This window comes from Schistocerca cancellata, chromosome 8 (genome assembly GCF_023864275.1).
Source record: "Schistocerca cancellata isolate TAMUIC-IGC-003103 chromosome 8, iqSchCanc2.1, whole genome shotgun sequence".
NCBI classification, from domain to species: domain Eukaryota; kingdom Metazoa; phylum Arthropoda; class Insecta; order Orthoptera; family Acrididae; genus Schistocerca; species Schistocerca cancellata.
The window spans coordinates 137,238,349-137,263,450 of record NC_064633.1 but is presented as its reverse complement, the minus strand read 5'-3'; the positions used below and the strand labels follow the sequence as shown (position 1 = coordinate 137,263,450).

The window sequence follows — 25,102 nt, the reverse complement described above, 5'->3', positions numbered from 1 at the left end:
GCGCTGCTTCCTGGACTCGGGTGGGCGCGTCGGCCCCGGACCGAATCCGCCCGGCGGATTAACGACAAGGACTGGTGTACCGGCCAGCCTGTATGTGGTTTTTAGGCGGTTTTCCACATCCCACATGGTGAATAATGGGCTGGTCCCCACGTCCCGCCTCAGTTACACGACTCGCAGACATCTGAAACACATTCACATTATTTCATGATTTACACTAGACGGGGCATACAAATGGGGTACACTAATTCCGTCCTGGGGGTTATGGGATGGCGGCAGGAAGGGCATTCGGCCACTCCTTAAAATTAACCATGCCAAATCCGTACTTAACCCTGCCGACCCTGCACACGATGTGGGATAAAGGCAGTAGCAAAAGAAGAAGAAGATGCTGCGCGAAGACTGCGGTATCGTGCTGTATAGTTAAAGGAGATCGCTCGAAGTGTGCAGGTCGACGGTCGACGATCAACTGAGGCAGCCGCTTCTACGGAATCACAGGGTTGCAATCAGTCGGCGCTCAAGGATTTTCTACGCCGGTGCCACGCTATTTTGGGAGTGTCAAGATTAGTTAGCCTACTTGCGTGCATAGAGCGTCCAATGGTCGTGCTAATATTTCTGTTCTGCCATGTGCAACGAGCAGCGGTATGCGGCGACGGGTTCCGTATTGCGCAGTACAAAGGCTGGATGGTGTGGCTGGCGACCTGTTCTCGTGAAACACTGGATTGGTGAGTGGAATGCAGCACCGGGAGTCGTCTGTCCGTTGTTATAATCGCCGACCGCCGAGGGTAACCGATGTCATCCACACGTGTTGACCACAGCAGATGAGTCAAAAAATGGTTCAAATGGCTCTGACCACTATGGGACTCAACATCTTAGGTCATAAGTCCCCTAGAACTTAGAACTACTTAAACCTAACTAACCTAAGGACATCACACACACCCATGCCCGAGGCAGGATTCGAACCTGCGACCGTAGCAGTCCCGCGGTTCCGGACTGCAGCGCCAGAACCGCACGGCCACCGCGGCCGGCGCAGATGAGTCAGATGGCTCTGGTTTTCCCTGACTTGCGGCAATCGTGCTACAATTTCACCTTGGTGGCACGTGCGGACCACCGTTTTTGCAACACCTCGCAGACGGTGTGTCGGATTATCTGATCGCAAACAAATGTAGTACGGTACAAGTACACTACTGGCCATTAAAATTGCTACACCACGAAGATAACGTGGTACAGACGCGAAATTTAAGCGACAGGAAGAAGATGCTGTGATATGCAAACGATTAGCTTTTCAGCATACACACAAAGTTGGCACTGGTGGCGACACCTACAACGTGCTGACATGAGGAAAGTTTCCAACAGATCTCTCATACACAAACAGCAGTTGACCGGCGTTGCCAGGTGAAACGTTGTTGTGATGCCTCGTGTAAGGACAAGAAATGCGTACCATCACGTTTCCGACGTTGATTAAGGTCGGATTGTAGCCTATCGCAATTGTGGTTTATCGTATCGCCACATTGATACTAGCGTTGGTCGAGATCCAATGACTGTTAGCAGAATATGGAATCGGTGGGTTGATACGAACCGCCGTGCTGGATCCCAACGGCCTCGTATCACTCGAGATGACAGTCGAGATGACAGTCCAGATGACAGGCATCTTATCCGCATGGCTGTAACGGATCGTGCAGCCACGTCTCGATCCCTGAGTCAACAGATGGGGACGTTTGCAAGACAACAACCCCATCTGCACGAACAGTTGGACGACGTTTGCAGCAGCATGGACTATCAGCTCGGAGACCATGGCTGTGGTTACCGTTGACGCTGCATCACAGTCAGGAGTGCCTGAGATGATGTACTCAACGACGAACCTGGGTGCACGAATGGAAAAACGTCATTTTTTCGGATGAATCCAGGTTCTGTTTACAGCATCATGATGGTCGCATCCGTGTTTGGCGACATCGCGGTGAACGCACATTGGAAGGGTGTATTCGTCATCGCCAAACTGGCGTATCACCCGGTGTAATGGTGTAGGCTCCATACGATACACGTCTCGGTCACCTATTGTTCGCATTGACGGCACTTTGAACAGTGGACGTTACATTTCAGATGTGTTACGACCCGTGGCTCTACCCTTCATTCGATCCCTGCGAAACCCTACATTTCAGCAGGATAATGTACGACCGCATGTTGTAGGTCCTGCACAGGCCTTTCTGGATACAGAAAATGTTCGACTGCTGCCCTGGCCAGCACATTCTCCAGATCTCTCACCAATTGAAAACGTCTGTGTCAATGGTGGCCGAGCAAGTGGCTCGTCACAATACGCCAGTCTCTACTCTTGATGAACTGTGGTATCGTGTTGAAGCTGCATGGGCAGCTGTACCTGTACACGCCATCCAAGCTCTGTTTGACTCAATGCCCAGGCGTATCAAGGCTGTTATTACGGCCAGAGGTGGTTGTTCTGGGTACTGATTTCTCAGGATGTATGCACCCAAACTGCGTGAATATGTAATCACATGTCAGTTCTAGTATATATATTTGTCCAATGAATACCCGTTTATCAACTACATTTCTTCTTGGTGTAGCAATTTTAATGGCCAGTAGTGTATCTGTGAACTGGGTTCAACTTCCTGGGCAAACCGCCAACTTCAAATCTAAATCGTTCCCTGCATCCAATAGAACGCTGTTTAGTCTCTCCACTAAAAGAGGAACATTAGTATTACACATGTTTGCTCTGTTTTATACTTTTATTTATTATTAAAGGAAATGATAACTACGAGAAATTCTCGTTGGTACGGCAACAAAAGGGCCGGCCCGCGTGGCCGAGCGGTTCTAGGCGCTACAGTCCGGAACCGCGGGACCGCTACGGTCGCAGGTTCGAATCCTGCCGCGGGCATCGATGCGTGTGATGTCCTTAGGTTAGTTAGGTTTAAGTAGTTCTAAGTCCAGGGGACTGATGACTTCAGATGTTAAGTCCCATAGTGCTTTGAACCATTTGAACGGCAGCAAATCGGAGTATGTCAAAATTGTAGAAGTACAAGTGTGGCGAGAAAGTACCTTTCCACTTGAACCAAAAGTGTGCAACAGTGTGAGGTGGTAACATATTTAGGAGTTGAAACTCATATTCTGATCATTAATATGACAAAATGCTCTTCACGAAAATTACAACATGACTGCAGTGTAACTGTCACGTAACTGCCACGTGACCGACTTGGGAGGAGAATACACTGAGATGGCATAAGTCATGTCCAACCTCCTCTTGCCCGCCTTAATGCAGCAACTCAGCATGGCATGGACTCAGCAACTCGTTGGAAGTTCCTAGCAAAAATACTGAGCCATGTTGCTCTATAGCCGTCCATAATTGCGGAAGTGTAGCCAGTGCAGGATTTTGTGCACAAACTTGGCTCTCGACTATGTCCCATAATATTCTGTGGGATTAATGTTGGACGATATGGGTGGCGAAATCATTCGCTCGAATTGTCCAGAATGTTCTTCAAACCAATCGCTAACTATGGCGGCTCGGTGACATGGGGCACTGCCATCCATAAAACTTTCATCCTTGTTTGCGAACATGATGTCCATGAATAGCTGCAAACGGTCTTCAAGTAGCGTAACATAACCATTTCGTGTTAACGATCGCTTCAGTTGGACCAGAGGACCCACTCCATTCCATGTAAACGTAGCCCACATTACTATAGGGACACCACCAGCTTGCACCGTACCTTATTGACAAGTTGGGTGTATGTCTCAGTGGGGTCTGCGCCACACTAGAACCCTACCATCAGCTCTTACTAACTGAAATCGGGACTCATCTGATCAGGCGCACTACTGGCGATACCCTTGTCACTTATGAAAACTCGCCGTCGAGGACAACATACTGGGTTCTATTATTTAAGAAGTCTTCGAGCCACTCACATATTTGCGAACTTACTCCATATGCTCGTACCTTAGTTAACAGACTGCAATGGGGTACCGTGTCAGGAGCTTTCCGGAAATCTAGAAATATGGAATCTGCCTGTTGCTCTTCATCTATAGTTCGCAGTATATCAGGTAAGAAAAGGGCAAGCTGAGGTTCGCACGAGCGATGCTTTCCAAAACCATGCTGATCCGTGGACATAAGCTTCTCAGTCTCAAGAAAGTTTATTATATTCGAACTGAGAATATATTAAAGGATTCTGGAGCTAACAGAAGTTAGGGATATCGGTCTGTAATTTTCTGGTTCCGTTCTTTTACCTTCTTACACACTGGAGTCATCTACGCTTTTTCCAGTCGCTTCGGACTTCGTGCTGGGCAAGAGATTCACGATAAATGCAAGCTAGGTAAGGGGCCAATGCCGTAGAGTACTCTTTGTAAAATCGAATTGGGATTCCATCCGGACCTGGTGATTTATTTGCTACCAAATCTTTCAGTTGTTTCTCTACGCTAGGTTTGCTATACGGGACTTTGTCCGATGCTCAAAGGACATTTGTACGGTTCTTTTATGTGAACGATTTAATGAACATGACATTTAAAACTTAGGCTTTCGTTTAGCTGTCTGCAAGTGCCACAGCAGATTGGTCATTAAGGGACTGAATGGATGCCTTAGACTCCACTTAGCGATTTTTACGTAAGACCAGAATTTTCTCGGATTCTCTGCCAGATCTTTTGCTAAGGTGTCACAGAGGCAGTTGTTGTATTCTTCACGCGTAGATCTTTTCGCAGACGCACGGATATCTACCAACCTTCGCTTGTCGTCATTTGTGAATTCCCTTTAGAACCGACAGTGCAACAGCCTCTGCTTCCTCAGCATCCGCCGAATTTTGTTACTAAAGTGTGGTGGGCCTTTTCCATCCTTTATCCACTTACTAGGCACATAACTATCCAGACCACGAATTACAATCGCCTTCAAATTTGCACATAATTCCTCTACACCCATCTTATTGGACCTCATCAGCGCCAGTTCACTCTCTCCATGTGAAATACTAACAACAGATTATCTGCTCTATCTAGCAGAAACACTCTCCTAGCATTCTTGTTTCGTAATCATAGTTGCTATAATGACATCACGATCGCTAATCTCCGTTTCTATATTGAAATTGTCGATAAGGTCCGACCTATTTGTAGCTACATGGTCTACAATATTTCCACTGCGTCTGGGCTGCCGAGCTAGTTGTTGAAGACAATTTTCAGAAAAATCCTTACACCTGTCATCTAGCTTTTCCTGCTTAGCCATTTTTTCTTCCTCTCAGTATCATTTTAGACGTTTGTATTCCCTTTAGCCTGTTTTATTTGCTGCATTTTTGTATTTTCTTCTTTAATCAGTTAAATTCAGCCGGACGCTGTGACCGAGCGGATCTAGGTGCTTCAGTCCGGAACCGCGCTGCTGCTACGGTCGCAGGTTCGAATCCTGCCTCGGGCATGGGTGTGAGTGATGTCCTTGGGTTAGTTAGGTTGAAGTAGTTTCTAGGAGACAGATGACCTCAGACGTTAAGTCCCATAGTGCTTAGAACCATTTGAACGATTTTGAGTTAAATTCAATATCTCCACTGTTATCAAAGATTTCTATTGGGACTTGTCTTTTTACTTATTTTATCGTTTTCTGCCTTCACTATTTCATCTCTCAAAGTTACCCATTCATCTTCTACTGTATTCTTTCATCTTCTACTGTATTCTTTGTCTCGTTCTAGTCGATCGTTGCCTAATGCTCCCTCTGAAACTCTCAACAATCTCTGTTTCTTTCAACCCATCAAGGACTCGTCTCCCTCATTTGCTTCCGAAATCTCTTACTTACCCTTATATAATCACCAGGTCTATTCCACGCATGCAACCTCCTTTCACAATTCTTAAACCAAGTGTTAGGTGCGATTAAATTATGCTCTGTGTAAAAGTCTACCGGGCGGCTTCCTCTTTCATTCATTTCCCCAGTTCATGTTCACCTACAACTTTTTCTTCTCTTCCTTTTCCTACTATCGAATTCCAATCCCTCTTCACTATTAAATTTTCGCCTATCTTAACTATCTCAATAATTTCTTTTATCTCCATCATATATTTCTTCAGTCTCTTCATCATCTGCGAACCTAGTCGCCATAAAAATTGTACTATTGTGATGTGTGTAGGCTTCGTGCCTATCTTCGCTACAATAATGTGTTCACTACGTTGTCCATAGTAGCTTACCCGCATACCTATTTCCTTATTAATTATTAAACCTAATCCTGCAGTACTCCTACTTAATCTTGTATTTATAACCCTGTATTCAACTGACCAGACGTCTTGTTCCTCCTGCCGCCGAACTTCACTAATTCCCACTACATCTAACTTTAACCTATCCATTTCCCTTTTCAAATTTTCTAAACTACCTGTCCGATTAAGGGATCTAGCATTAGACGGTCCGATCCGTAGAATGACAGTTTTATTTCTCTTGATGACGACATCCTCCTGAGTAGTCCTCGTCCGAAGATGCGAATGGGGAACTATTTTACCTGCGGAATATGTTACCCACGGGGTGTCATCATCATTTAACTCTACAGAGCTATGCTCTCTGGAAAAATTACGGCTGTAATTTCCCCTTGTTTTCAGCTGTTCGTAGTATCAGCACAACATGACCGTTTTGGTTGATATTACAAGGCCAGATCAGTCAAACATTGAGACTGTTACCTCCGCAACTACTGAAACGGCTGCTGCTCTTCTTCAGGAACCACACGTTTGTCCGGCCTCTCAACAGACATCCCTCCTGCGGTGTAGCTACCTCTATCGCTAAGGCACGCAAGCCACCCCACCAGCGGCAAGATCCGTGGTTCGTGGAGCGTGGTAATAGTACCTTTTCGATTAATATTTAAGTTGTAACATATTTCCAGGGAGAGCACGGCGGCCATGCTACCCTCTTCATCTCAAAGTAGCACTTGCACCCTACGTCCTCAATTATCTGTTGGATGTATTCCAGTATCTGTTTTCCCGTACAGTTTTTCCCATCTACAGCTCATTCTAGCTCCATGTAAGTTGTTCCCTGATGCTTTAACATATTTTATATCATCCTGCCCTTTCCTTCTGTCAGCGTTTTCCACGTGTTTCTTTCTTCGCCCTTTCTGCGGAGAACCTCCTCATTCCGTACCTTATCAATCCACCTAATTTTCAACATTCGTCTGTAGCACCACATGTCAAACGCTGCGATTCTTTGCCTTTATTGTTTTTTTTTCACAGTCCGTCTTTCACTTCTGTACAACTCTGTGCTCCAAACGTACATTATCAGAAATTTATTTCTCAAATTAAGGCCGATTATTGATACCAGCCGGCTGCGGTGGCCGAGAGGTACTATGTGCTTCAGTTCGGAACCGCGCGACGTCTACGATCGCAGGTTCGAATCCTGCCTCGGGCATAGATGTGTGTGATGTCCTTATGTTAGTTAGGTTAAGTAGTTCTAAGCTCTAGGGGACTGATGGCCTCAGATGTTAAGTCCCATAGTGCTCAGAGCCATTTGAACCATTTGATTGATACCAGCAGACGTATCTTGGACAGAAATACCCTCTTTTCCTGTGATAATTTGTTTTTTGTATCCTCCCTGCTTCGTACGTCATGTTTTACTCTAAAGTAGCGGAATACCTTCGTCGACCCGAAATTTGATGTTAATCGAGAAAGTAGAAACGGAAGGATCTCGACCCTAAGTATATTTTACTGTGTGATAAGTCTCCGTCTGGCTGCATGGAATAGCTCCTAGTTCTAAGCATTCGGAAACGCTTTAACTGGCTTATTGGGAAGCCAGTTCTTTATGTCGGTACAGCGTAATTTATTAAAAGAGATTCAGCAATACGTTGTAACGCAGTACAATACCTGTAAGAAAAGAGGTAGCGACATCTGAGCTGCGGCCCTGGTAGCAAACAAGCGAAATGCGCTCTTCGAAGCTTGAAGCCAGATTCATTTGAGACATCGAATACAAATTGATAAGACGCCTTTGAAATACGGTCCGCTTTCATAACTCCGCAGACAGTGCGCCTGGCTGCTATGCGGAGGTCCCAAGTTCAGTTCTCGGTACTATCAGGGATTTTTCCTTGCTGGGACGACTGATACGGAATGTAATGAACTTATTGACGCCAACTGAGAAGCTAATTGATTGACAAGTAGCGGCTCGAAGATCAAGAAAGCCGACAGCAACCGGAAGAGCGGCGGTCTGACCCCATGCCCAAAGTACCGCATCCTCATCACGCAGTTGGCTAAGAATGACACGGTGGTCTGTTGATCGTAATTGACCCGTCTGGGCCGCAACACGCCTCTGAAACTCGTGTACATAATTCACGATACTTTTCAACGCGATCTGTCTTGTACTAGTGATGTTATGCCGTTCAAAATCTGCGCGGAGCTTACGGTAAATCTTATGCCGTACCGTAGTCAACTGACTTTGGAGACAATGTACACTGGCGACAAAAATTCTGTTCTGCGCTTCTGAATACCTATTCCGTAGATAGTCCAGTTCCACGGTCTGCCTCATCCTGCTCTCAACTGTTGCACCAACAGCCTGTCCGGAGCCTTCGACTGGTAGCGTGGTACGACAAATACAAGAAGGGAAAAATGAAACTGGCCCAGAAAACAGTCTGTCGAAAAAAAATTAGTATATCTGGAAAGTCGACGTCGGTTTTGATCAGATGACGGCATACTCTATTAGGGGGATAGTACATGTATTGTATGTTAACCGGGGACCTAGAAACGACGGAGAGGCTCCGTCCCCGCCGCAGCCGCATTGGTCTACAACCCCACGGCGACTACCGCAGTCCACCCCTCCGCCGCCCCACACCGAACCCAGGGTTATTCTGCGGTTCGGCCCCCGGTGGACCCCCCAGGGAACGTCTCACACCAGACGAGTGTAACCCCTATGTTTGCGTGGTAGAGTAATGGCGGTGTACGCGTACGTGGAGAACTTTTTGCGCAGCGATCGGCGACATAGTGTAGCTGAGGCGGAATGAGGCCAACCAGCACTCATTCACCGAGGCAGATAGAAAACCGCCTAAAAACCATCCACAGACTGGCCGGTTCACCGGACCTCGACACAAGTCCGCCGGGCGGATTCGTGCCGGGGACCAGGCGCTCCTTCCCACTCCGGAAAGCCGTGCGCTCGGCTAACTGGGCAGGCGATAGTAGATGTACTGATAATGGTTTCAATGACGTCCGCCAACAGATAGAGTAATTTTGGTAAACATTTTTGGAAAGCAGTGATCAATTAATTGTTATATTTTGACTAAAGTTCAGTCTTGATCACTCATGTATGTTTTAATTATATAGGTAACCGGTTTCGGTTCTTTCTACAGAACCATCATCAGTCAACTGCGTAGCAGCGAGGAGAGCTCCGCCTACCATCCTAAGGGAGCCATGGGTCTGATGATGGTTCTGTAGAAAGAACCGAAACCGGTTACCTATATCATTAAAACATACATGAGTGATCAAGACTGAACTTTAGTCAAAATATAGATAGCGTAATGGCATATTTACCAGAGCGCCATCTGTGTCTGCCCTTTAATAGGGAACGTTCACAGCCAGAAAGCTCGGTGTGGTTGCAAACATGTGAAGCAAGCAGGCAACCATGCCACGGAGACACACTCATGCTTCCCGAGGCCAACTGAGCGAGTTTGAAATGATTCAAATTATCGCCTTCCGAGAGACAGAATAGTCCTTTCGGAAAATTGCCACACAATTTGGACGTGCTGCTTCAGCTGTGAAATGATGCTGGTGTCAATGGTCACGTGAACATTATTACACCCATAGACGTGGTTCTGCACGTCCACGCAGCAGAGATGCCTACCAGGATCGTCGTGTACAAATCGTTCAAATGGCTCTAAGCACTATGGTACTTAATATCTGAGGTCACCAGTCCCCTAGACTTAGAACTACTTAAACCTAACTATTGAAAACTATTAGAAAAAGAAATATCTTTAGTAAAATCAATAGCTACTAACAATGGATACGACCCTAAATTAATTGACCAAATTGTTAGAAAAAAAAACAGTTGTAAAATGTTCAACCTTAGGAGATAATAGGGCGAAAAAGAATGAGGATAACTATTTCTATTCCATTTTTGGGGAACGTATCATATAAGATAAGAAGACTTCTACATAAACAATACGGTTACAGAGTTGGCTTTTCCGTAAATAATAGCCTGAAACAAAGAGTGATTCATAGTACTGGAGGACGGGAAGAACTTGGCACCAAATCCGGAGTTTACAAAATTACTTGTAACGACTGCCAAAACTATTACATTGGACAGACAGGTAGACCCATTAAAGTATGGTATAAACAACACACGCTAGGTAAAAATGGGGAAAACGTATATAATTCCACGTTTGCCGAACATCTATGGCTCTTACAGCATACGCCACGTAAACTGGATGACGTAGAATTGCTTCATGAAGCGAGTAAGGGTTACAAACTGGACCTGCTCGAAGAATTAGAGATTTTCAGGGATCTGTCTCAAAAAGATGGTTTTGTTCTTAATGAACAGGTGCAGCTTAGAAACAAAAAAAAAAATTAGACAGTTTCAAACCCCTCCTTGCTTTAATGTAATATAGTCTGGCTGACTAGAAGTTAGGTTTCTTTCCTGTTGATGCCGGTGAAATGTGCTTTTCCTGTCTTGTTGGGATTTTACGTATTTTTGATGTTTGCTGTTTGTGATTCTCGATGTGCATATGTGGTTAATTGACTGTTATGTTTTTATTCATAACGACACATGGTTTCGTTTTACTTCAACATTTTGTTTGTTTTCGGTAGTATGCATTTTACCGTTTACGTTACGCGAGATGCTCGCGCATAACACTAGTGCCCTCTCTCGTTAGATGTGTTCCATAGCGCATGCTTCATCTGCTTGTAACTAGGACACAGGTAAATTGGTTTCATATTTTCTAATTACGTAGATGTTTTTAAATGGTTCTCATATGTTTTATTTATTAAGACAGAAGGTTTGGATTAGCACAACTTTTAATAATTCTGATGCGCGTGTGTATGTATCCATGCATTTTAATGTGCGCGGGTGTCTCGTGCATAGCACAAGTGCCCTCCCTCGGCGAAACTGTCTGCCATAGGGGTTTCACACCCTCTTCACAGGCGCAGTACTGATGCTATGCTGCGTTCGCATCGACCTTCTGTTCATAATCATGTTGTATAAATGGAGATGATGTTTTAACTACTGACGACGCCTTTGGCACAATTGTTTTATTAATCTCCATTGCAGGATGTAATTTTAGTAAGTGACTAATAGTTTTTTGTGCCTGTAATACTCTGGTGATTTTACGTTTGCTTAATCTACAGTGTTTTTTCTTTCTCGTTTCCGATGCTAAGTTTCTGCTAATGAAAGTGTCTCTCTGTTCAGGATATTTTACTTCTGATGAGGGTATATTTATATACACCGAAACCGTGGTCAAGAATTTTAATAAATCTTTATCCTGCAACTGTTTCGGCTGTCATCATTTACCGTGAAGAATTTCAACAGTTGCTGTTTCAGCCATGTTTAAAATCTTAAACCTAAGAACATTACACACATCCACGCCCGAGGCAGGATTCGAACCTGCGACCGTAGCAGCAGCGCGGTTCCGGACTGAAGCGCCTAGAACCGCTCGGCCACAGGACCGGCTGATAGTCGTGTTATAAGGGCAGCAGTGACAGACCGTACAGCTATAACACAGCACAGGTAAGAGGGCTTGTGAGCCCAAACATGTCAACACGAACTGTTGCGAACCGGTTATTAGCAATGGGACTACGGGCGCGCACACCTCTAGCCCACTTTCCATTCACGCCAACAGCATCGACGTCCACGGCTCGACTGGTGCCTATCAGGGGATCACTTTGAAAGATGGAATGGTACGCAGCGGTCTTCAGCGCTGAATGCAATTCTGTCTGCACGCAAGTGACAGTCGTTTGTGTGTACGGTGTAGACCTGACGAGCGCTGTCTCGTAGAATGCATTCGTCCAAGACACAATGGCCACATCCAGGCCTAATGGTCTACGGTGCGATAAGCTTCAGCTCATGTTCGTGTTTGGTGTTTCTGGAGGGGACGCTAACCAGCGCTCGGTACATGCAGAATGATGTTAGACCCGCTCTTTTGCCATTGTTGCACCAGGAAAGTGATGTGTTGTTCCAGCGTCCACGTCTGTCCGTGAGACACAACTTGCTCTGCAAGACGTGTAGCAACCTCCCTGGGCAGCATGATCTCCGAACTAATCTCTAATCGAGCACAACTGGGATATGATGAGACGAGAAGTGACGCGTGCGACTTGTCGGCCAAAAACTCTTGCAGAACTACGTGAAGAGGTAGAGCAGTTGTGGCGTATCTTAGGACAGTATTCGCCATCTGTACGATCTATTGGATACCAGAGTTAGCGCCTGCACTGCCGCCCATGGAGGCTGTATCATGTAATAATATTGGTGTTTCGGCATGTATTTGATATCCAGAATGATATTTTCACTCTGCAGCGGAGTGTGCGCTGATATGAAACTTCCTCGCAGATTAAAACTGTGTGTTCGGCACGGGAAGTTTCATATCAGCGCACACTCCGCAGCAGAGTGAAAATCTCATTCTGGAAACATCCCCCAGGCTCTGCCTAAGCCATGTCTCCGCGATATCCTTTCTTCCAGGAGTGCTAGTGCTGCAAGTTTCGCAGGAGAGCTTCTGTAAAGTTTGGGAGGTAGGAGACGAGATACTGGCAGAAGTAAAGCTGTGAGGACGGGGCGTGAGTCGTGCTTCGGTAGCTAGATGGTAGAGCACTTGCCCGCGAAAGGCAAAGGTCCCGAGTTCGAGTCTCAGTCCGGCACACAGTTTTAATCTGCCAGGAAGTTTCATGTATTTGATATTTTTATGATCTGATAGATGATGACAGATCCTATATTATGTAAAACTATGTATAGATTGTGATCCAGATCGGTAAATATGAGTGCTGTGTCCTCTCGAAGGTACGGGACACAGCCCACATAGGAGCATGCGGAGCTGCCTACAACTCAGGCGCAACATAGTTAAGCTCCGGAAGACGGTGGGCACGACAAAGACTACGTTATGCATCCACTTTCCAACACAGCAAAAGTTCCCAAGTGGACATCCGTATGCCACACGTGAATATAAGCAGTCATTCAGCTCCTCTTAGCAGTTGGTACTACACGTCAGTGAGTACCTCTAGTCAGTCAATGTCTCAGGTCAGTGTCTCAGCGGGTGTCCCAAAACTCATCCAAAGGAGAACCCAACCTGCACATTATACAGGCGATGTTAATCGTCGTCAAGTGGATCTAGGACTATATCAGGGTTTAAGACAGTTCAGTGCAAGATAACATTCATCTATATTGGCGCTCACCATCTTCATACTCCATTAAAGTATTGTAAAACTTCCTATCAATAAATCGTTTTAAGCTGTTGCTAATTTATGTTGCCATATATTTTGCCATACCTGTTGCCTAACCCTGTTTGGCCTTGTGACGAAACGGTATACTTTCTGTATGCAAGAAAGGCACATAGCAACAGCAACTACTTCGGTGGTGGGGGGTTCTCTTCCTGCCACACTTAGATGTTTGACATCAACGTATTCGGTGAATACAACAGTGAAAAAATGGTTTACTACATTGTTTAGGGACAAACCAGCTCTATGCTCCACAAATATGTTAGGGAAAGGATTTTCTTAAAGGTGACTGTACTTCACAAATTCTTAAAGATATATCAGTTCACCTATAGAGATTGGATAACGAAGCAATCACTAACCCTGAAGTTAACTTAGCAGTTAATGGCCATTACTTTAAGCACAAGTGAGTCAACTTTATTGTTGTCCTAAGTACGGTAACAGATCTATGAATTGTATAAATGGGAATCCATTCACTATAAGGCAGATAGTCAGAAAAATAGGCAGATGACAAATGCTTTCTCCTGTTAACACCCTCTTTCCTGTACGTCCAATCACGGAAGTCGAACCAAGTCACTTACTAATGATACTTCAAATCCATCTTTGCAATTATTAAAAAATACGTATTTATTTTACCATTCGTCTTTCGTTCTTTTCATTTAAAACGCCATCAATTCTCTGGAATAATACGTATTTGCAATTGCAGTGCACTTTGAAACAAATCTTTTAAAAGGTACTGAAGTATGATTTGGAGGTAAATATATCCGCTTACGTCCGAAAGTGTCATCTGCATGCATATTCTCCAGTCATTCCACTGTGTGGCCTATCCGAAAAGATCAGTGCCCAAACGGAATAATACCTCGAGAATGTGCGTACAGACCACACGACACTTACAAATGCTTATAAATCGGAAAAAAGCTTTAACTCAAAATAACACTTCAGTATCTTTAGAAACGCAAAACGGAAATCAGACAAAAAGGCTGTATCTAAGAATCACAATTCAGTATTCTTTGAAAAGATTTGTTTTACATCTTTAAGCAAAGCAAACTACTGCATTTATGAATTCATCCATCACTTGTGAGCAAAACAACTCCGTATTTTAGTTTGAGCAACAAACAAAGTGCTTTTGGTTCTACTAAAATTAGTTTATTTCGAATCAGTTTTCGACTTATTGTGTCATCGTCGTGAAAGAACTGACTAGGTCCCACAATAGGTACTAGTGTGCAGGAAACTAAACCTTAGAAACAAAGACAGTATCAACAGACTCAGGATCTTTGGTCATAACATTAAATGAGGAATGTAAAATAAACAGCTAATAGTTTGTGCTATGCGACAAACATGTTAAATTGCAATTTAGAAGACTGATAGTTTAGAATACAGCGAACGTGCCGGCCGCTGGTGGCCGCGCGGTTCTAGGCGCTTCAGTCTGCAACCGCGTGACCGCTACGGTCGCAGGTTCGAATCCTGCCTCGGGCATGGATGTGTGTGATGTCCTTAGGTTGGTTAGGTTTAAGCAGTTCTAAGTTCTAGGGGACTGATGACCTCAGTTGTTAAGTCCCATAGTGCTCAGAGCCAGCCACAGCGAACGTAACGAAAACACACAATATTAAAACATACAATCTGTGTGAATGTAAAATTAACTATTGTAAGGAATAACAAAGTAAGATATGATGACAATTCCATCATGTCACATGCTTGTGGAGATTGATGTGACAATTGGGACGGAGGTCAGGGTTTCTGTGACTGGTTGAGTGGACTATGTGAAACTGGAGAGTGGGGCTGCAGTCAGGTGAAATTGATCGTTCACAACTAGGTATGGCTCGTGTGCTAAATGGTTATATACGTTAAGTGCTTCTAAGAGAGTACTTTTGTCCTGTTTTGGGTATATGTAACATTTCTGTGTTGTATTTGTATTTATGAAATTCCCTCAGCGCATGTGCAGCAAACATGGAGATTGACTTATTTAATTTTTAGCTACGTCCAGTCTCAGTCAGTCTAGCACAGTGGTAGTCAATCTGGTTCCTACCAAGCACTAGGGGGCGTTCCAGCTTTCATGGTGGGCGGTAGACGGTAGGGGTTTTAAAATATTTTCATTAGGTTTTCATAAAAAATTGACATTAACTATTTGGTAAGTAGTTATTATTGTATGTTTTAACTTGCAGTAACTCTGCTTTATAAATCTTGTAAAGTAAAGTGACTTCCCTTATTTATGAATCACCATTAAGGAGGAATAAGCGGGCAGTCAGAAAATTTTACTGCTAACAGATGGGCGGTACTCCTACTTTAGCTGCTGCAGCCTTACCTGTTTGACCCTATATGCTACAATCAGTCCAAATGAATTTACAAACAGCAGTATTACTTAACAAATCTGTTTTAGTCTTGCTGTTGAATAACAAATGGGCTTTGGCGTCTCTTAGATAAAATGAATTTTAGTAGTTATATATTTTTTTTATTTCCGTTACGGAGCACAATTTTTTATTAATATATCAGGTTACTAATTTCGGTCAGTAATAACGATTTTCAGAGCAGAATACACACAATTTGCTTATCATACCGATTGGACTTGTATAAAAGTAGTAGTCACTATAATAAGAAAAAAAAAGGTTCGTCGTATACATATAAAATTTAAGTTCCACATGCACAGTTGTGACTGACATACCGAATATATGAAGAATCTTCTTACCGTAATAAGTTTTTTCATAGAGTCAGCATGCGTGTTACCACTGTGCAGCCGGCCGGAGTGGCCGTGCGGTTCTAGGCGCTATAGTCTGGAACCGAGCGACCGCTACGGTCGCAGGTTCGAATCCTGCCTCGGGCATGGATGTGTGTGATGTCCTTAGGTTAGTTAGGTTTAATTAGTTCTAAGTTCTAGGCGACTGATGACCTCAGAAGTTAAGTCGCATAGTGCTCAGAGCCATTTGAACCATTTTGAACCACTGTGCATGTGGTACATAAATTTATAAGTGTACGACGAAGCTTGTTTGGCTCATCATTGTGACTGTATTATTTTTACACATCCCGACTGGATATAAATAATAATAATAATAATGTCGTGTGACGAGGGCCTCCCGTCGGGTAGACAGCTCACCTGGTGCAAGTCTTTTGATTTGACGCCACTTCGGCGACTTGCGCGTCGATGGGGTGAAATGATGATGATTAGGACAACACAACACCCAGTCCCTGAGCGGAGATAATTTCCGACCCAGCCGAGAATCGAACCCGGGCCCTTAGGATTGACAGTCTGTCGCGCTGACCATTTTTTCTTTTTTTTCTTTTCATTTTGTTCGCTTTAGATCGTTGCATCTGCTCGGGGCGGACGTCGTAAGACATCCATTTAAGTTCGTTGTTGATCTGTTAACTGATTTTTTTTGTTATAGAGGCACATTACCATCTGATCGAACACGCTGAGCTACCGTGCCGGTAGCCACTCAGCTACCGGGGGCGCACCCGACTCGATATGATAAGCAAACAGTATGCACTCGGCTCTGGAGATGGCCATTACAGACCGAAGTTAATAACCTGTTGTATTTTAAAAAATTGTGGTCCTTAACTGGAATAAAAAATATATAAATAAATTGCTGGATCACTGAGAAAATTTTGATGCCGCCATGTCGCAACTCGGAAAGTTTAGTAGTGCAAGATTTGAGAGTATTGGATAATTTGTTGAATGGCTTCCCTAATTACGGTACAGTATGCACGTTTTTAGTTCTGGCTTTTACTGCAGAGTGTGATAAAGATAGAATTAAATCTTTCTTATTTATTTCTTCTGTAGAATGTCGTCAACTAGCTCAGAGTTGTACCCATTGTTCGCTACAATATATTTTATTGTTCTATTTGCATATCCCGTTTCGACTTTCGCACGGATGCGAGGCGACACGCATGGAATGGAAGGCAGCTTGTTTGTGTGTAACTGGATGTTGTGAAGAAGAAGGTATTACAGTATGTGTTGTAGTCGGTTTTCTGTGAATTTATAAACAATGTGTGATTGTACTGAGACTGGCTTAAAACCCAAGAAATTAATAGATTTTTCAGAAAAGAACTAAATCTGTACTTAACAACACGGAGCATGTTTTGAGCAGCCGTCCTCCTGTTCAAAATGGTTCAAATGGCTCTGAGCACTATGGGACTTAACATCTGTGGTCATCAGTGCCCTAGAATTTAGAACTACTCAAACCTGACTAACCTAAGGACATCACACACATCCATGCCCGAGGCAGGATTCGAACCTGCGACCGTAGCGGTCGTGCGGTTCCAGAGTGAAGCGCCTAGAACCGTTCGGCCACACCGGCCGGCCATCCTCCTGTATGACGGCATATCTGGACACGACCATCGACCTGGTGTAACAAGAGGCACTGATTCATCGGAACAGGCAACACCTTTTCACTGATGCACGGTCTAGTCTCGATCGTTCAGCGCCCACCGCTGTCGTAATTGACGATGTCATTTGGTCAACATGTGAGCACACAGTGGCTGTCTGCTCTGCCAAGTCGCACGTTCAACAATCTCCGTTAAGCGGTGTGCTCCGAAACACTTGTGACTACACCAGCATTGCACTCTGTCCTCAAATCTGCCACAGATCGCCTCCTGTTCTGTTTTACAGAGCGGGCAAGTCTCCGAAAGCCACGTGCTGTGGCGAGGCGTCGACTTCCAGCACCTTGCCGCCTATGCCTGGTTTCAAAGTCGTTTCAAAGATTCTAATGACAGTAGCACGCGAACATTCTCGCTCGTTTCCAGGCGCGGGGCCATAACACTCCGCCGCTTTGTCAAAGTCTCATATGTTACTGGGTTTCCCCGTTCGCGGCGAGTATCGTCGCTAAGCGATTCCCCATTTGCCGCTGCTCCACCTACACACTTTCTTTACTGCGTCACGTTCTCGCAACGCCTCCAAGTGGCGTTCAGTCTTGCGTTGGGCAGTAGTCATAATTCGATGGCGCTGCAAACGTCATAATGTCTTTAGTGTGCGACCATGTGTTGTTGGTTCCTTGATGGCTTTGACAATCGTCATGGCACTTTATGTGGACGAGTGCTTCTTTTCTCACTACGAAACATTTTTTTTGAAGGGCACCATGGAGATTATGATTTTCAAATGATTTCTTCGGCGACGGATTAAATATTGTTTTTTGAGCCTTTGGCAGCGCATTGGAATTCATTCCTTGCGGTACGCCGGCCGCTGTGGATGATCTGTTCTAGGCGCTTCAGTCGGTAATCGCGCTGCTGCTACGGTCGCAGGTTCGAATCCTGGCTCGTGCATGGATGTGTGTGATGTCCCTAGGTTAGTTAGGTTTAAGTAGTTCTAAGTCTAGGGGACTGATGACCGCAGATGTTAAGTCCCATAGTGCTTTGAACCATTTGAACTTTGCGGTACTCGGTTCTGGCTCTTGCTTTATTGTGGCGGCCACCCTTAACGTAAGGATTTACGAGATTATCGGTGATCTTCCCGCCATTATTTTCTTATACAATAGCTGTTTCTTCGGGAATTATTTCATTTGCATCGATATGTGATGATGGACGTGCATGTGACGCGGGATCTGTTGTTGTTTGTCACTCTTGTAACTGGTTCAAATGGCTCTGAGCACTATGGGACTTATCTACTGAGGTCATCAGTCCCCTAGAACTTAGAACCACTTAAACCTAACTAACCTAAGGACATCACACACATCCATGCCCGAGGCAGGATTCGAACCTGCGACCGCAGCAGCAGCACGGTTACCGACTGTAGCGCCTAGAACCGCTAGGCCACCCAGGCCGGCCATTCTTGTAACTACGCACCTCACATGATTTCGTCGAATATGTGGGCAAAATTAAACATATTACACATACATTTATGTCAAGTATTGGTATTGGTTTATTATATACCAGCTTAGCGCTTGCTGCTTCGGTCGCGTTTGCGTAGTCATTAAATAAAACATAATTTTATAAATATGTATTATACCTACTGAAAAACTAATATATTAAAGATCCTTCTCTTTTGCTATGCAATTGTGACAAAGTCGATTTGCTGTCGCGACTATTAAATAGCTAATTAAGGACACAGAAGCACAGTGTTGTCCGAATATACTTCTGACCGAAAAGCAATCGTACTGGCTGGAGTCGAGGTTCTTTTTTACCCCTGCCTTTTGAGTTCTTGTGGTATTTCCATAGAAACTTTCAGCTGCTAATACATTGTTCTTCATTTCTAACCGAGAAGTCAAACACCAGTTTCCAAAAGGTTTAGCGTTAAAAATTGTTTAATAAACGAAATACTTTCATACACATTTTCATCCCATATTTCACCTGCTTAGGAACTGAATTTCCAAAATCACTGAAACTTATTTCTTTATTTCAGACCAAATACAAATTTTCATGGATTGAGCTTAAAAAAGGCTTTCATAATGAAACCTTACCACAAAAACTTTCGTACTCTATTTCACCTCTTCAGGGGTTGAACTTCCAAAATTTCAGAAACACGTATTTATTTATTTTTGACTGAGAAAACAAATACCAGTTTTCGTAGTTCCAGCTTTAAAATTGTCTTAGTAGCGACATACTTTCAAAGAATCTTTCATCGCCTATTTCATCCCCTTAGGCGTTAAATTTCGAAAAGTCCTTCATAAATATTGCTTACAGTATAAGATCATCACCCTCTCCAAATTTCAACTTTCTATCCTATCCTTAGCGGTTTGGGCTGGCGATGATGAGTCAGTAAATCAGTCACGACATGTAAAGATAAATTTCGCAAGAATGTCAGAGTTTGGAAAACACCCACAGCCGTGTCGCATTGTTTATCATCATTGCCAGTACTGCTTAATGACATTTCTGTTATTACGGTCATTATTGTTTCTTATGCGACCCCTCCTCCCCCTCTAAGATATGATATAAAGAATTTCTTTCCTCTCCCGGCCTTAAAATAAAGTTCCATTTTCTTTTGTGTATGGAACACCGATAGTTAAGGTTTATGTTAATACTGCATTCATGTCCTTCTACTGCACAGGTATTAATTGTGTTTTAAATTTAGCATCATGCAATTCAAGTTTCGTATTTCTGACGCACAATAACGTTCACTGTAAAGTAATAACGTGTTTTATAATGTAATATGTATAGCTTGCAATTATAGTAATTATGGTTGGAATATCTGTTTCACATTAAAATAATAAATGAAATCATATTCCATACATGCCGTTCACTTCAGCCATCTGGTGGGCGAACATGTTTACCTTGTAATACAACGCGCGATGAGAGCCAGTTTGGCATTTGACGTTGAGGAAGAGAGAATTTTTACTAGGTATTACGTATCCACAAGGGATGTTATTCTACTCATGCGTCACCATAATCACTCTAAACACTGTTATTTTATAAAATGTCTGTTCCATGCATTTTAACATTAGTTGTTTGTATTACACCTCTATCTGATGACGCAGTTAAAGCGAAGCGCATCATAAGGATTGTAACAAAAGGACTTAGTGACCAAGGCAAGAGTGTATTATTAACCCAAACATGGGCGCACACACACACACACACACACACTGAAATGCTTTAAATCCAAAGTAATTAAAGAGATTGTAATGGTTTGGTTCATCAGTGTTCTTCTGCCGTCTGACAAGGAACCCCTTGAGTGCGAGGTCGTAATAGGTCAATGATGTTTACGGCAACCGACACCCCACATATTGTCTACCACTGAACCACAATATCGGCTGATATTGGCAACAGGGGGCGGGACTGGAGGTACGTAATAGTGAACACGGCATGAGACAGTGGAGCGTAGCTGAATTGCTTAGTCGACAAGTAACGCACAACAGTGCTGCAATGCCAGTGATGTTGATACAAAGCAAAGCAATGGCAACGATAAACAAAGCAAACATTGCATTATATGTACAACAGTTGCCGAAGATGATATTTTGTCGGAAAGGAACCCAAGGAATTTCGCAGAGTGAAAAAGAAGTGGCAGATGAAATATTAGTGTTTCTGCAAGTCGAGTCAGTGGAATGTATGGTGTCGTATACGCTCGACTTCAAATGGTTCGTCGCGCGGGATTAGCCGAGCGGTCTTAGGCGCTGCAGTCATGGACTGTGCGGCTGGTCCCGGCGGAGGTTCGAGTCCTCCCTCGGGCATGGGTGTGTGTCTTTGTCCTTGGGATAATTTAGGTTAAGTAGTGTGTAAGTTTAGGGACTGATGACCTTAGAAGTTAAGTCCCATAAGATTTCACACATATTTGAACTTTTTTTTGTTCAGATGGTTCAAATGGCTCTGAGCACTATGGGAATTAACATCTGAGGTCATCAGTCCCCTAGAGCTTAGAACTACTTAAACCTGGACCGCTACGGTCGCAGGTTCGAATCCTGCCTCGGGCATGGGTGTGTGTGATGTCCTTAGGTTAGTTAGGTTTAAGTAGTTCTAAGTTCTAGGGGACTTATGATCTAAGATGTTGAGTCCCATAGTGCTCAGAGCCACTACTTAAACCTAAATAACGTAAGGACATCACACACATCCATGCCCGAGGCAGGATTCGAACCTGCGACCGTAGCAGTCGCGCGGTTCCGGACTGAAGCGCCAAGAATCGCTCGGTCACAGCTATACAGGAGGATTACAATGATGACGATACATAATTAACAAGTGAAAGTGATACTGAAACAAATGTAGAGCTATACAGTTCTTGTCGGACAAGGAGTCACAAATCCCGTCTCCAGTTAAACTTAATAGAGGACAGTCGTTGTCCAGGGAGCGAGTACTAAACATAATTACGAACGTGGAGGATCATCCGCAGCATAGCTAAAAAAAAAGAATTATGAACAGATTTCGAATAAGACCGCAGTGATATGACCGTGTAGTGCATACGAAAAAATAAGGATATGTAAAGGAGGACAAGGCGCACTTGTTACAAAAAATTGTGTTTGCGCGTTTCAGTGATGTTCGATACAATCTACAGGATGCGGGTGATAATGACGTACTACTTTATGGAGATGAAATTGCGCGCGGTGTTCTAGGCGCTTCAATCTGGAAGCGTACGACAGCTACGGTCGTAGGTTCGAATGCTGCCTCGGGCATGGATGTGTGTGATGTCCTTAGTTAGGTTTAAGTATATCTAAGTTCTAGGGGACTGATGACCTCAGACGTTAAGCCCCATGGTGCTCAGAGCCATTTGAAACATTTTTCTTTTTGTAAATACCCTTACATTTGGTGTGCATGAATTTTCTGAATCACTTGTGTTAATTACTACAGGTAGCTTGTCATCTGCAATCAAACGATGTTCATGAGAAATTTTTTTTTTGCTGGGAGTTAACCTATCTTCTAGGTTGTAATTCAGCTTTTCGCGATGTTTTCGCGCCTATATTCGTTTTTACTTACGTTTTCGTGTGGCAAGTACTTCCATTCTCCGCATAATGCTGAGGTGTTGTGTTGGACACGTAACTATAACAAGTATTTTTCACAAATAACGTAGTAAAACACTTTTCACTTCACCAGAACACGGTTTGATTGTGGCTTGTTATGTGTCCCAGCCCAGTCAGTGTTCATTTGTTCACCAGAGAGTTCGGCGCCAAATTTGAATTTTGTTTGCATTTTATTTTTGTGTATGTGTGTTTTCTGTGCGCTTCTTGGCTGTGTGCGTTGACTTTTATATGGTATTACTTTTGTGTGTAAGGGGCGCGTCTTTGCAGATTTTAGTTCATCTATTGTTCGTGTTTGTGTGTGTGTGTGTGTGTGTGTGTGTGTGTGTGTGTGTGTGTGTGTGTAGACTTTATCCGTTTTTGCTGTTTTTATTTGTAAAGTTCCTTTAATGTGTTAAATAGTGTGCCCTTGCATAGTGTAGTGTATTCGTTTAAGACCTGTTTTCCTTCTGCTATTGCCTTGTGTATATGGAAGTTTTCGTCAATGGTCAGTTTGCTGTATAGGCTGTGGCTGGGTTTTAGTATTCTTAGGTCTGTTTCTATTGTGATTGGGTGGTGACTGTTGGCTACAAGGTGGTCAGCAAATGTGCTATGGGAGCTGTTGCTTTTTAAAACTCCGAGATGTTCTGAATATCTTGTTTTGAAGTTTCTGCACGTTTGTCCTATGTACACTGAGTGGCAAGTGTTGCATGTGGCTTCATATATTCCTGATCTGTTAAATTGCCACACGAAAACGTAAGTAAAAACGAATATAGGCGCGAAAACATCGCGAAAAGCTGAATTACATCATAGAAGGTAAGTTAACTCCCAGCAAAAAATTTTCTCATCAACATCGTTTGGTTGCGGATGACAAGCTACCTCTAGTAATTAACACAAAAGTGATCCAGAAAATTCATGCACACCATATGTAAAAGGTATTTACAAAAAGAAACGATCTGTTGTTTGAACTAAAAATGCACATAATTTTATAATCATTTACCAAAAATTTTCACTTTGCAGAATAAATAAAAACGAAAACCCACTGATGATGGCACAGTGTGAAACGTCCCCTTTGAACAATTTATACACGACTGTGCTTAACCTGACACACAATATTATTTAGCGCAACGCAATCTGACTATCAAAGATCCCTGCAAAAGAATGGCCCTGACTAACATTAAACTATACCTTTCACAAATCACTTACCTCACAAAAATCTCCGTTACTCGAACTACTGCAATACGGCGAGCGCCACTACTGCCAGCTAAATAAAAGATTCAAACTACGGAAGGCACTAACTACTGATAGGGATAGTTAGCAAATGAAAGATATTAATAGAGAACAAACAATGTATTTACCTTAATAGTCATAATATATATAGCAGTTCATGACAAATTACAAAACTCCGCCATCTCTCTCCCCACATCCACCACTGCTGGCGGCTCACCTCCAACTGCGCAACGCTACGCGCTGTTCACATCCAGCTGCCGCTGCCCAACACTACAATGGCAGACAACAATGCAAACTAGCCACATACTGCACACAGCACAGCCAGTGATTTTCATACAGAGCGCTACGTGGCATTACCAATATAAAAAATCTAAACAGCCTACTTACATAAAGAAAACATAAACAGCCTACTTACAAGTGGTGCCGAAACATGTTTGGGTACTGAGACAAAAACGGCGTTTTGCATAACTGGCGAACCTGACACCAACAATACATACATCCAAAAATCAAATGGCTCTGAGCACTACGGGACTTAACTTCTGAGGTCATCAGTCCACTAGAACTTAGGACTAGTTAAACCTAACTAACCTAAGGACATCACACACATGCATGCCCGAGGCAGGATTCGAGCCTGCGACCGTAGCGATCGCGCGGTTCCAGACCGAGGCGCCTAGAACCGCTCGGCCACAACAGCCGGCAAGACATACATTCCTTTGACGTCCCGGACACTTACCTGCTGTCACCCTCCTGATGCATATGATGAGTCATTATCAGGTAATATTTTTCCTAATTGTTAACACAACACTTCAGACGAGCCTTACCAGAGGTTGAAATCACTCATCATCGATCACGAGATTCCAGGGGGAAAGAAACGATGAGAGGATAGCAGTAGCCTACTGTGAGTACTGGAGTGAGGAGACTGACCTGTGAGCATGCTCTCGTTGACGATGCAGGAGCCAGAGAGGAGGACGGCGTCGCAGTACATGTCGCAGCCGTTGGGTGGGATGACTATGACGTCACCGGGCACCAGCTGCGTCGTCTCCACCTCGAGCGTGCCTCCTCCGGAGGCGCCGCGGTCCACCGTCACCACGTCAGTCTTGTGCACCGTGTCGTGCAGGCTGCGCTGGTTCTGCACCGGTCACACGGGCTCGCTCAGTGCACACTTTTAAAGCACCTGCAGGTGCTACATCAGTGATAACGACTTTACAACTAGT

At 43.9% G+C, this 25,102-nt stretch overlaps 1 protein-coding gene across 1 annotated transcript in view; it reads right to left on the bottom strand.

The window, feature by feature from the left end:
• Positions 1–25,102, bottom strand: part of LOC126094752 (polyamine-transporting ATPase 13A3-like) — a 397,184-nt gene that overhangs the window by 93,668 nt on the left and 278,414 nt on the right. The window contains exon 8 of the mRNA XM_049909302.1: positions 24,813–25,017. Coding sequence (XP_049765259.1) covers positions 24,813–25,017 — 205 coding nt within the window. The remainder of the gene's footprint in view (positions 1–24,812; positions 25,018–25,102) is intronic.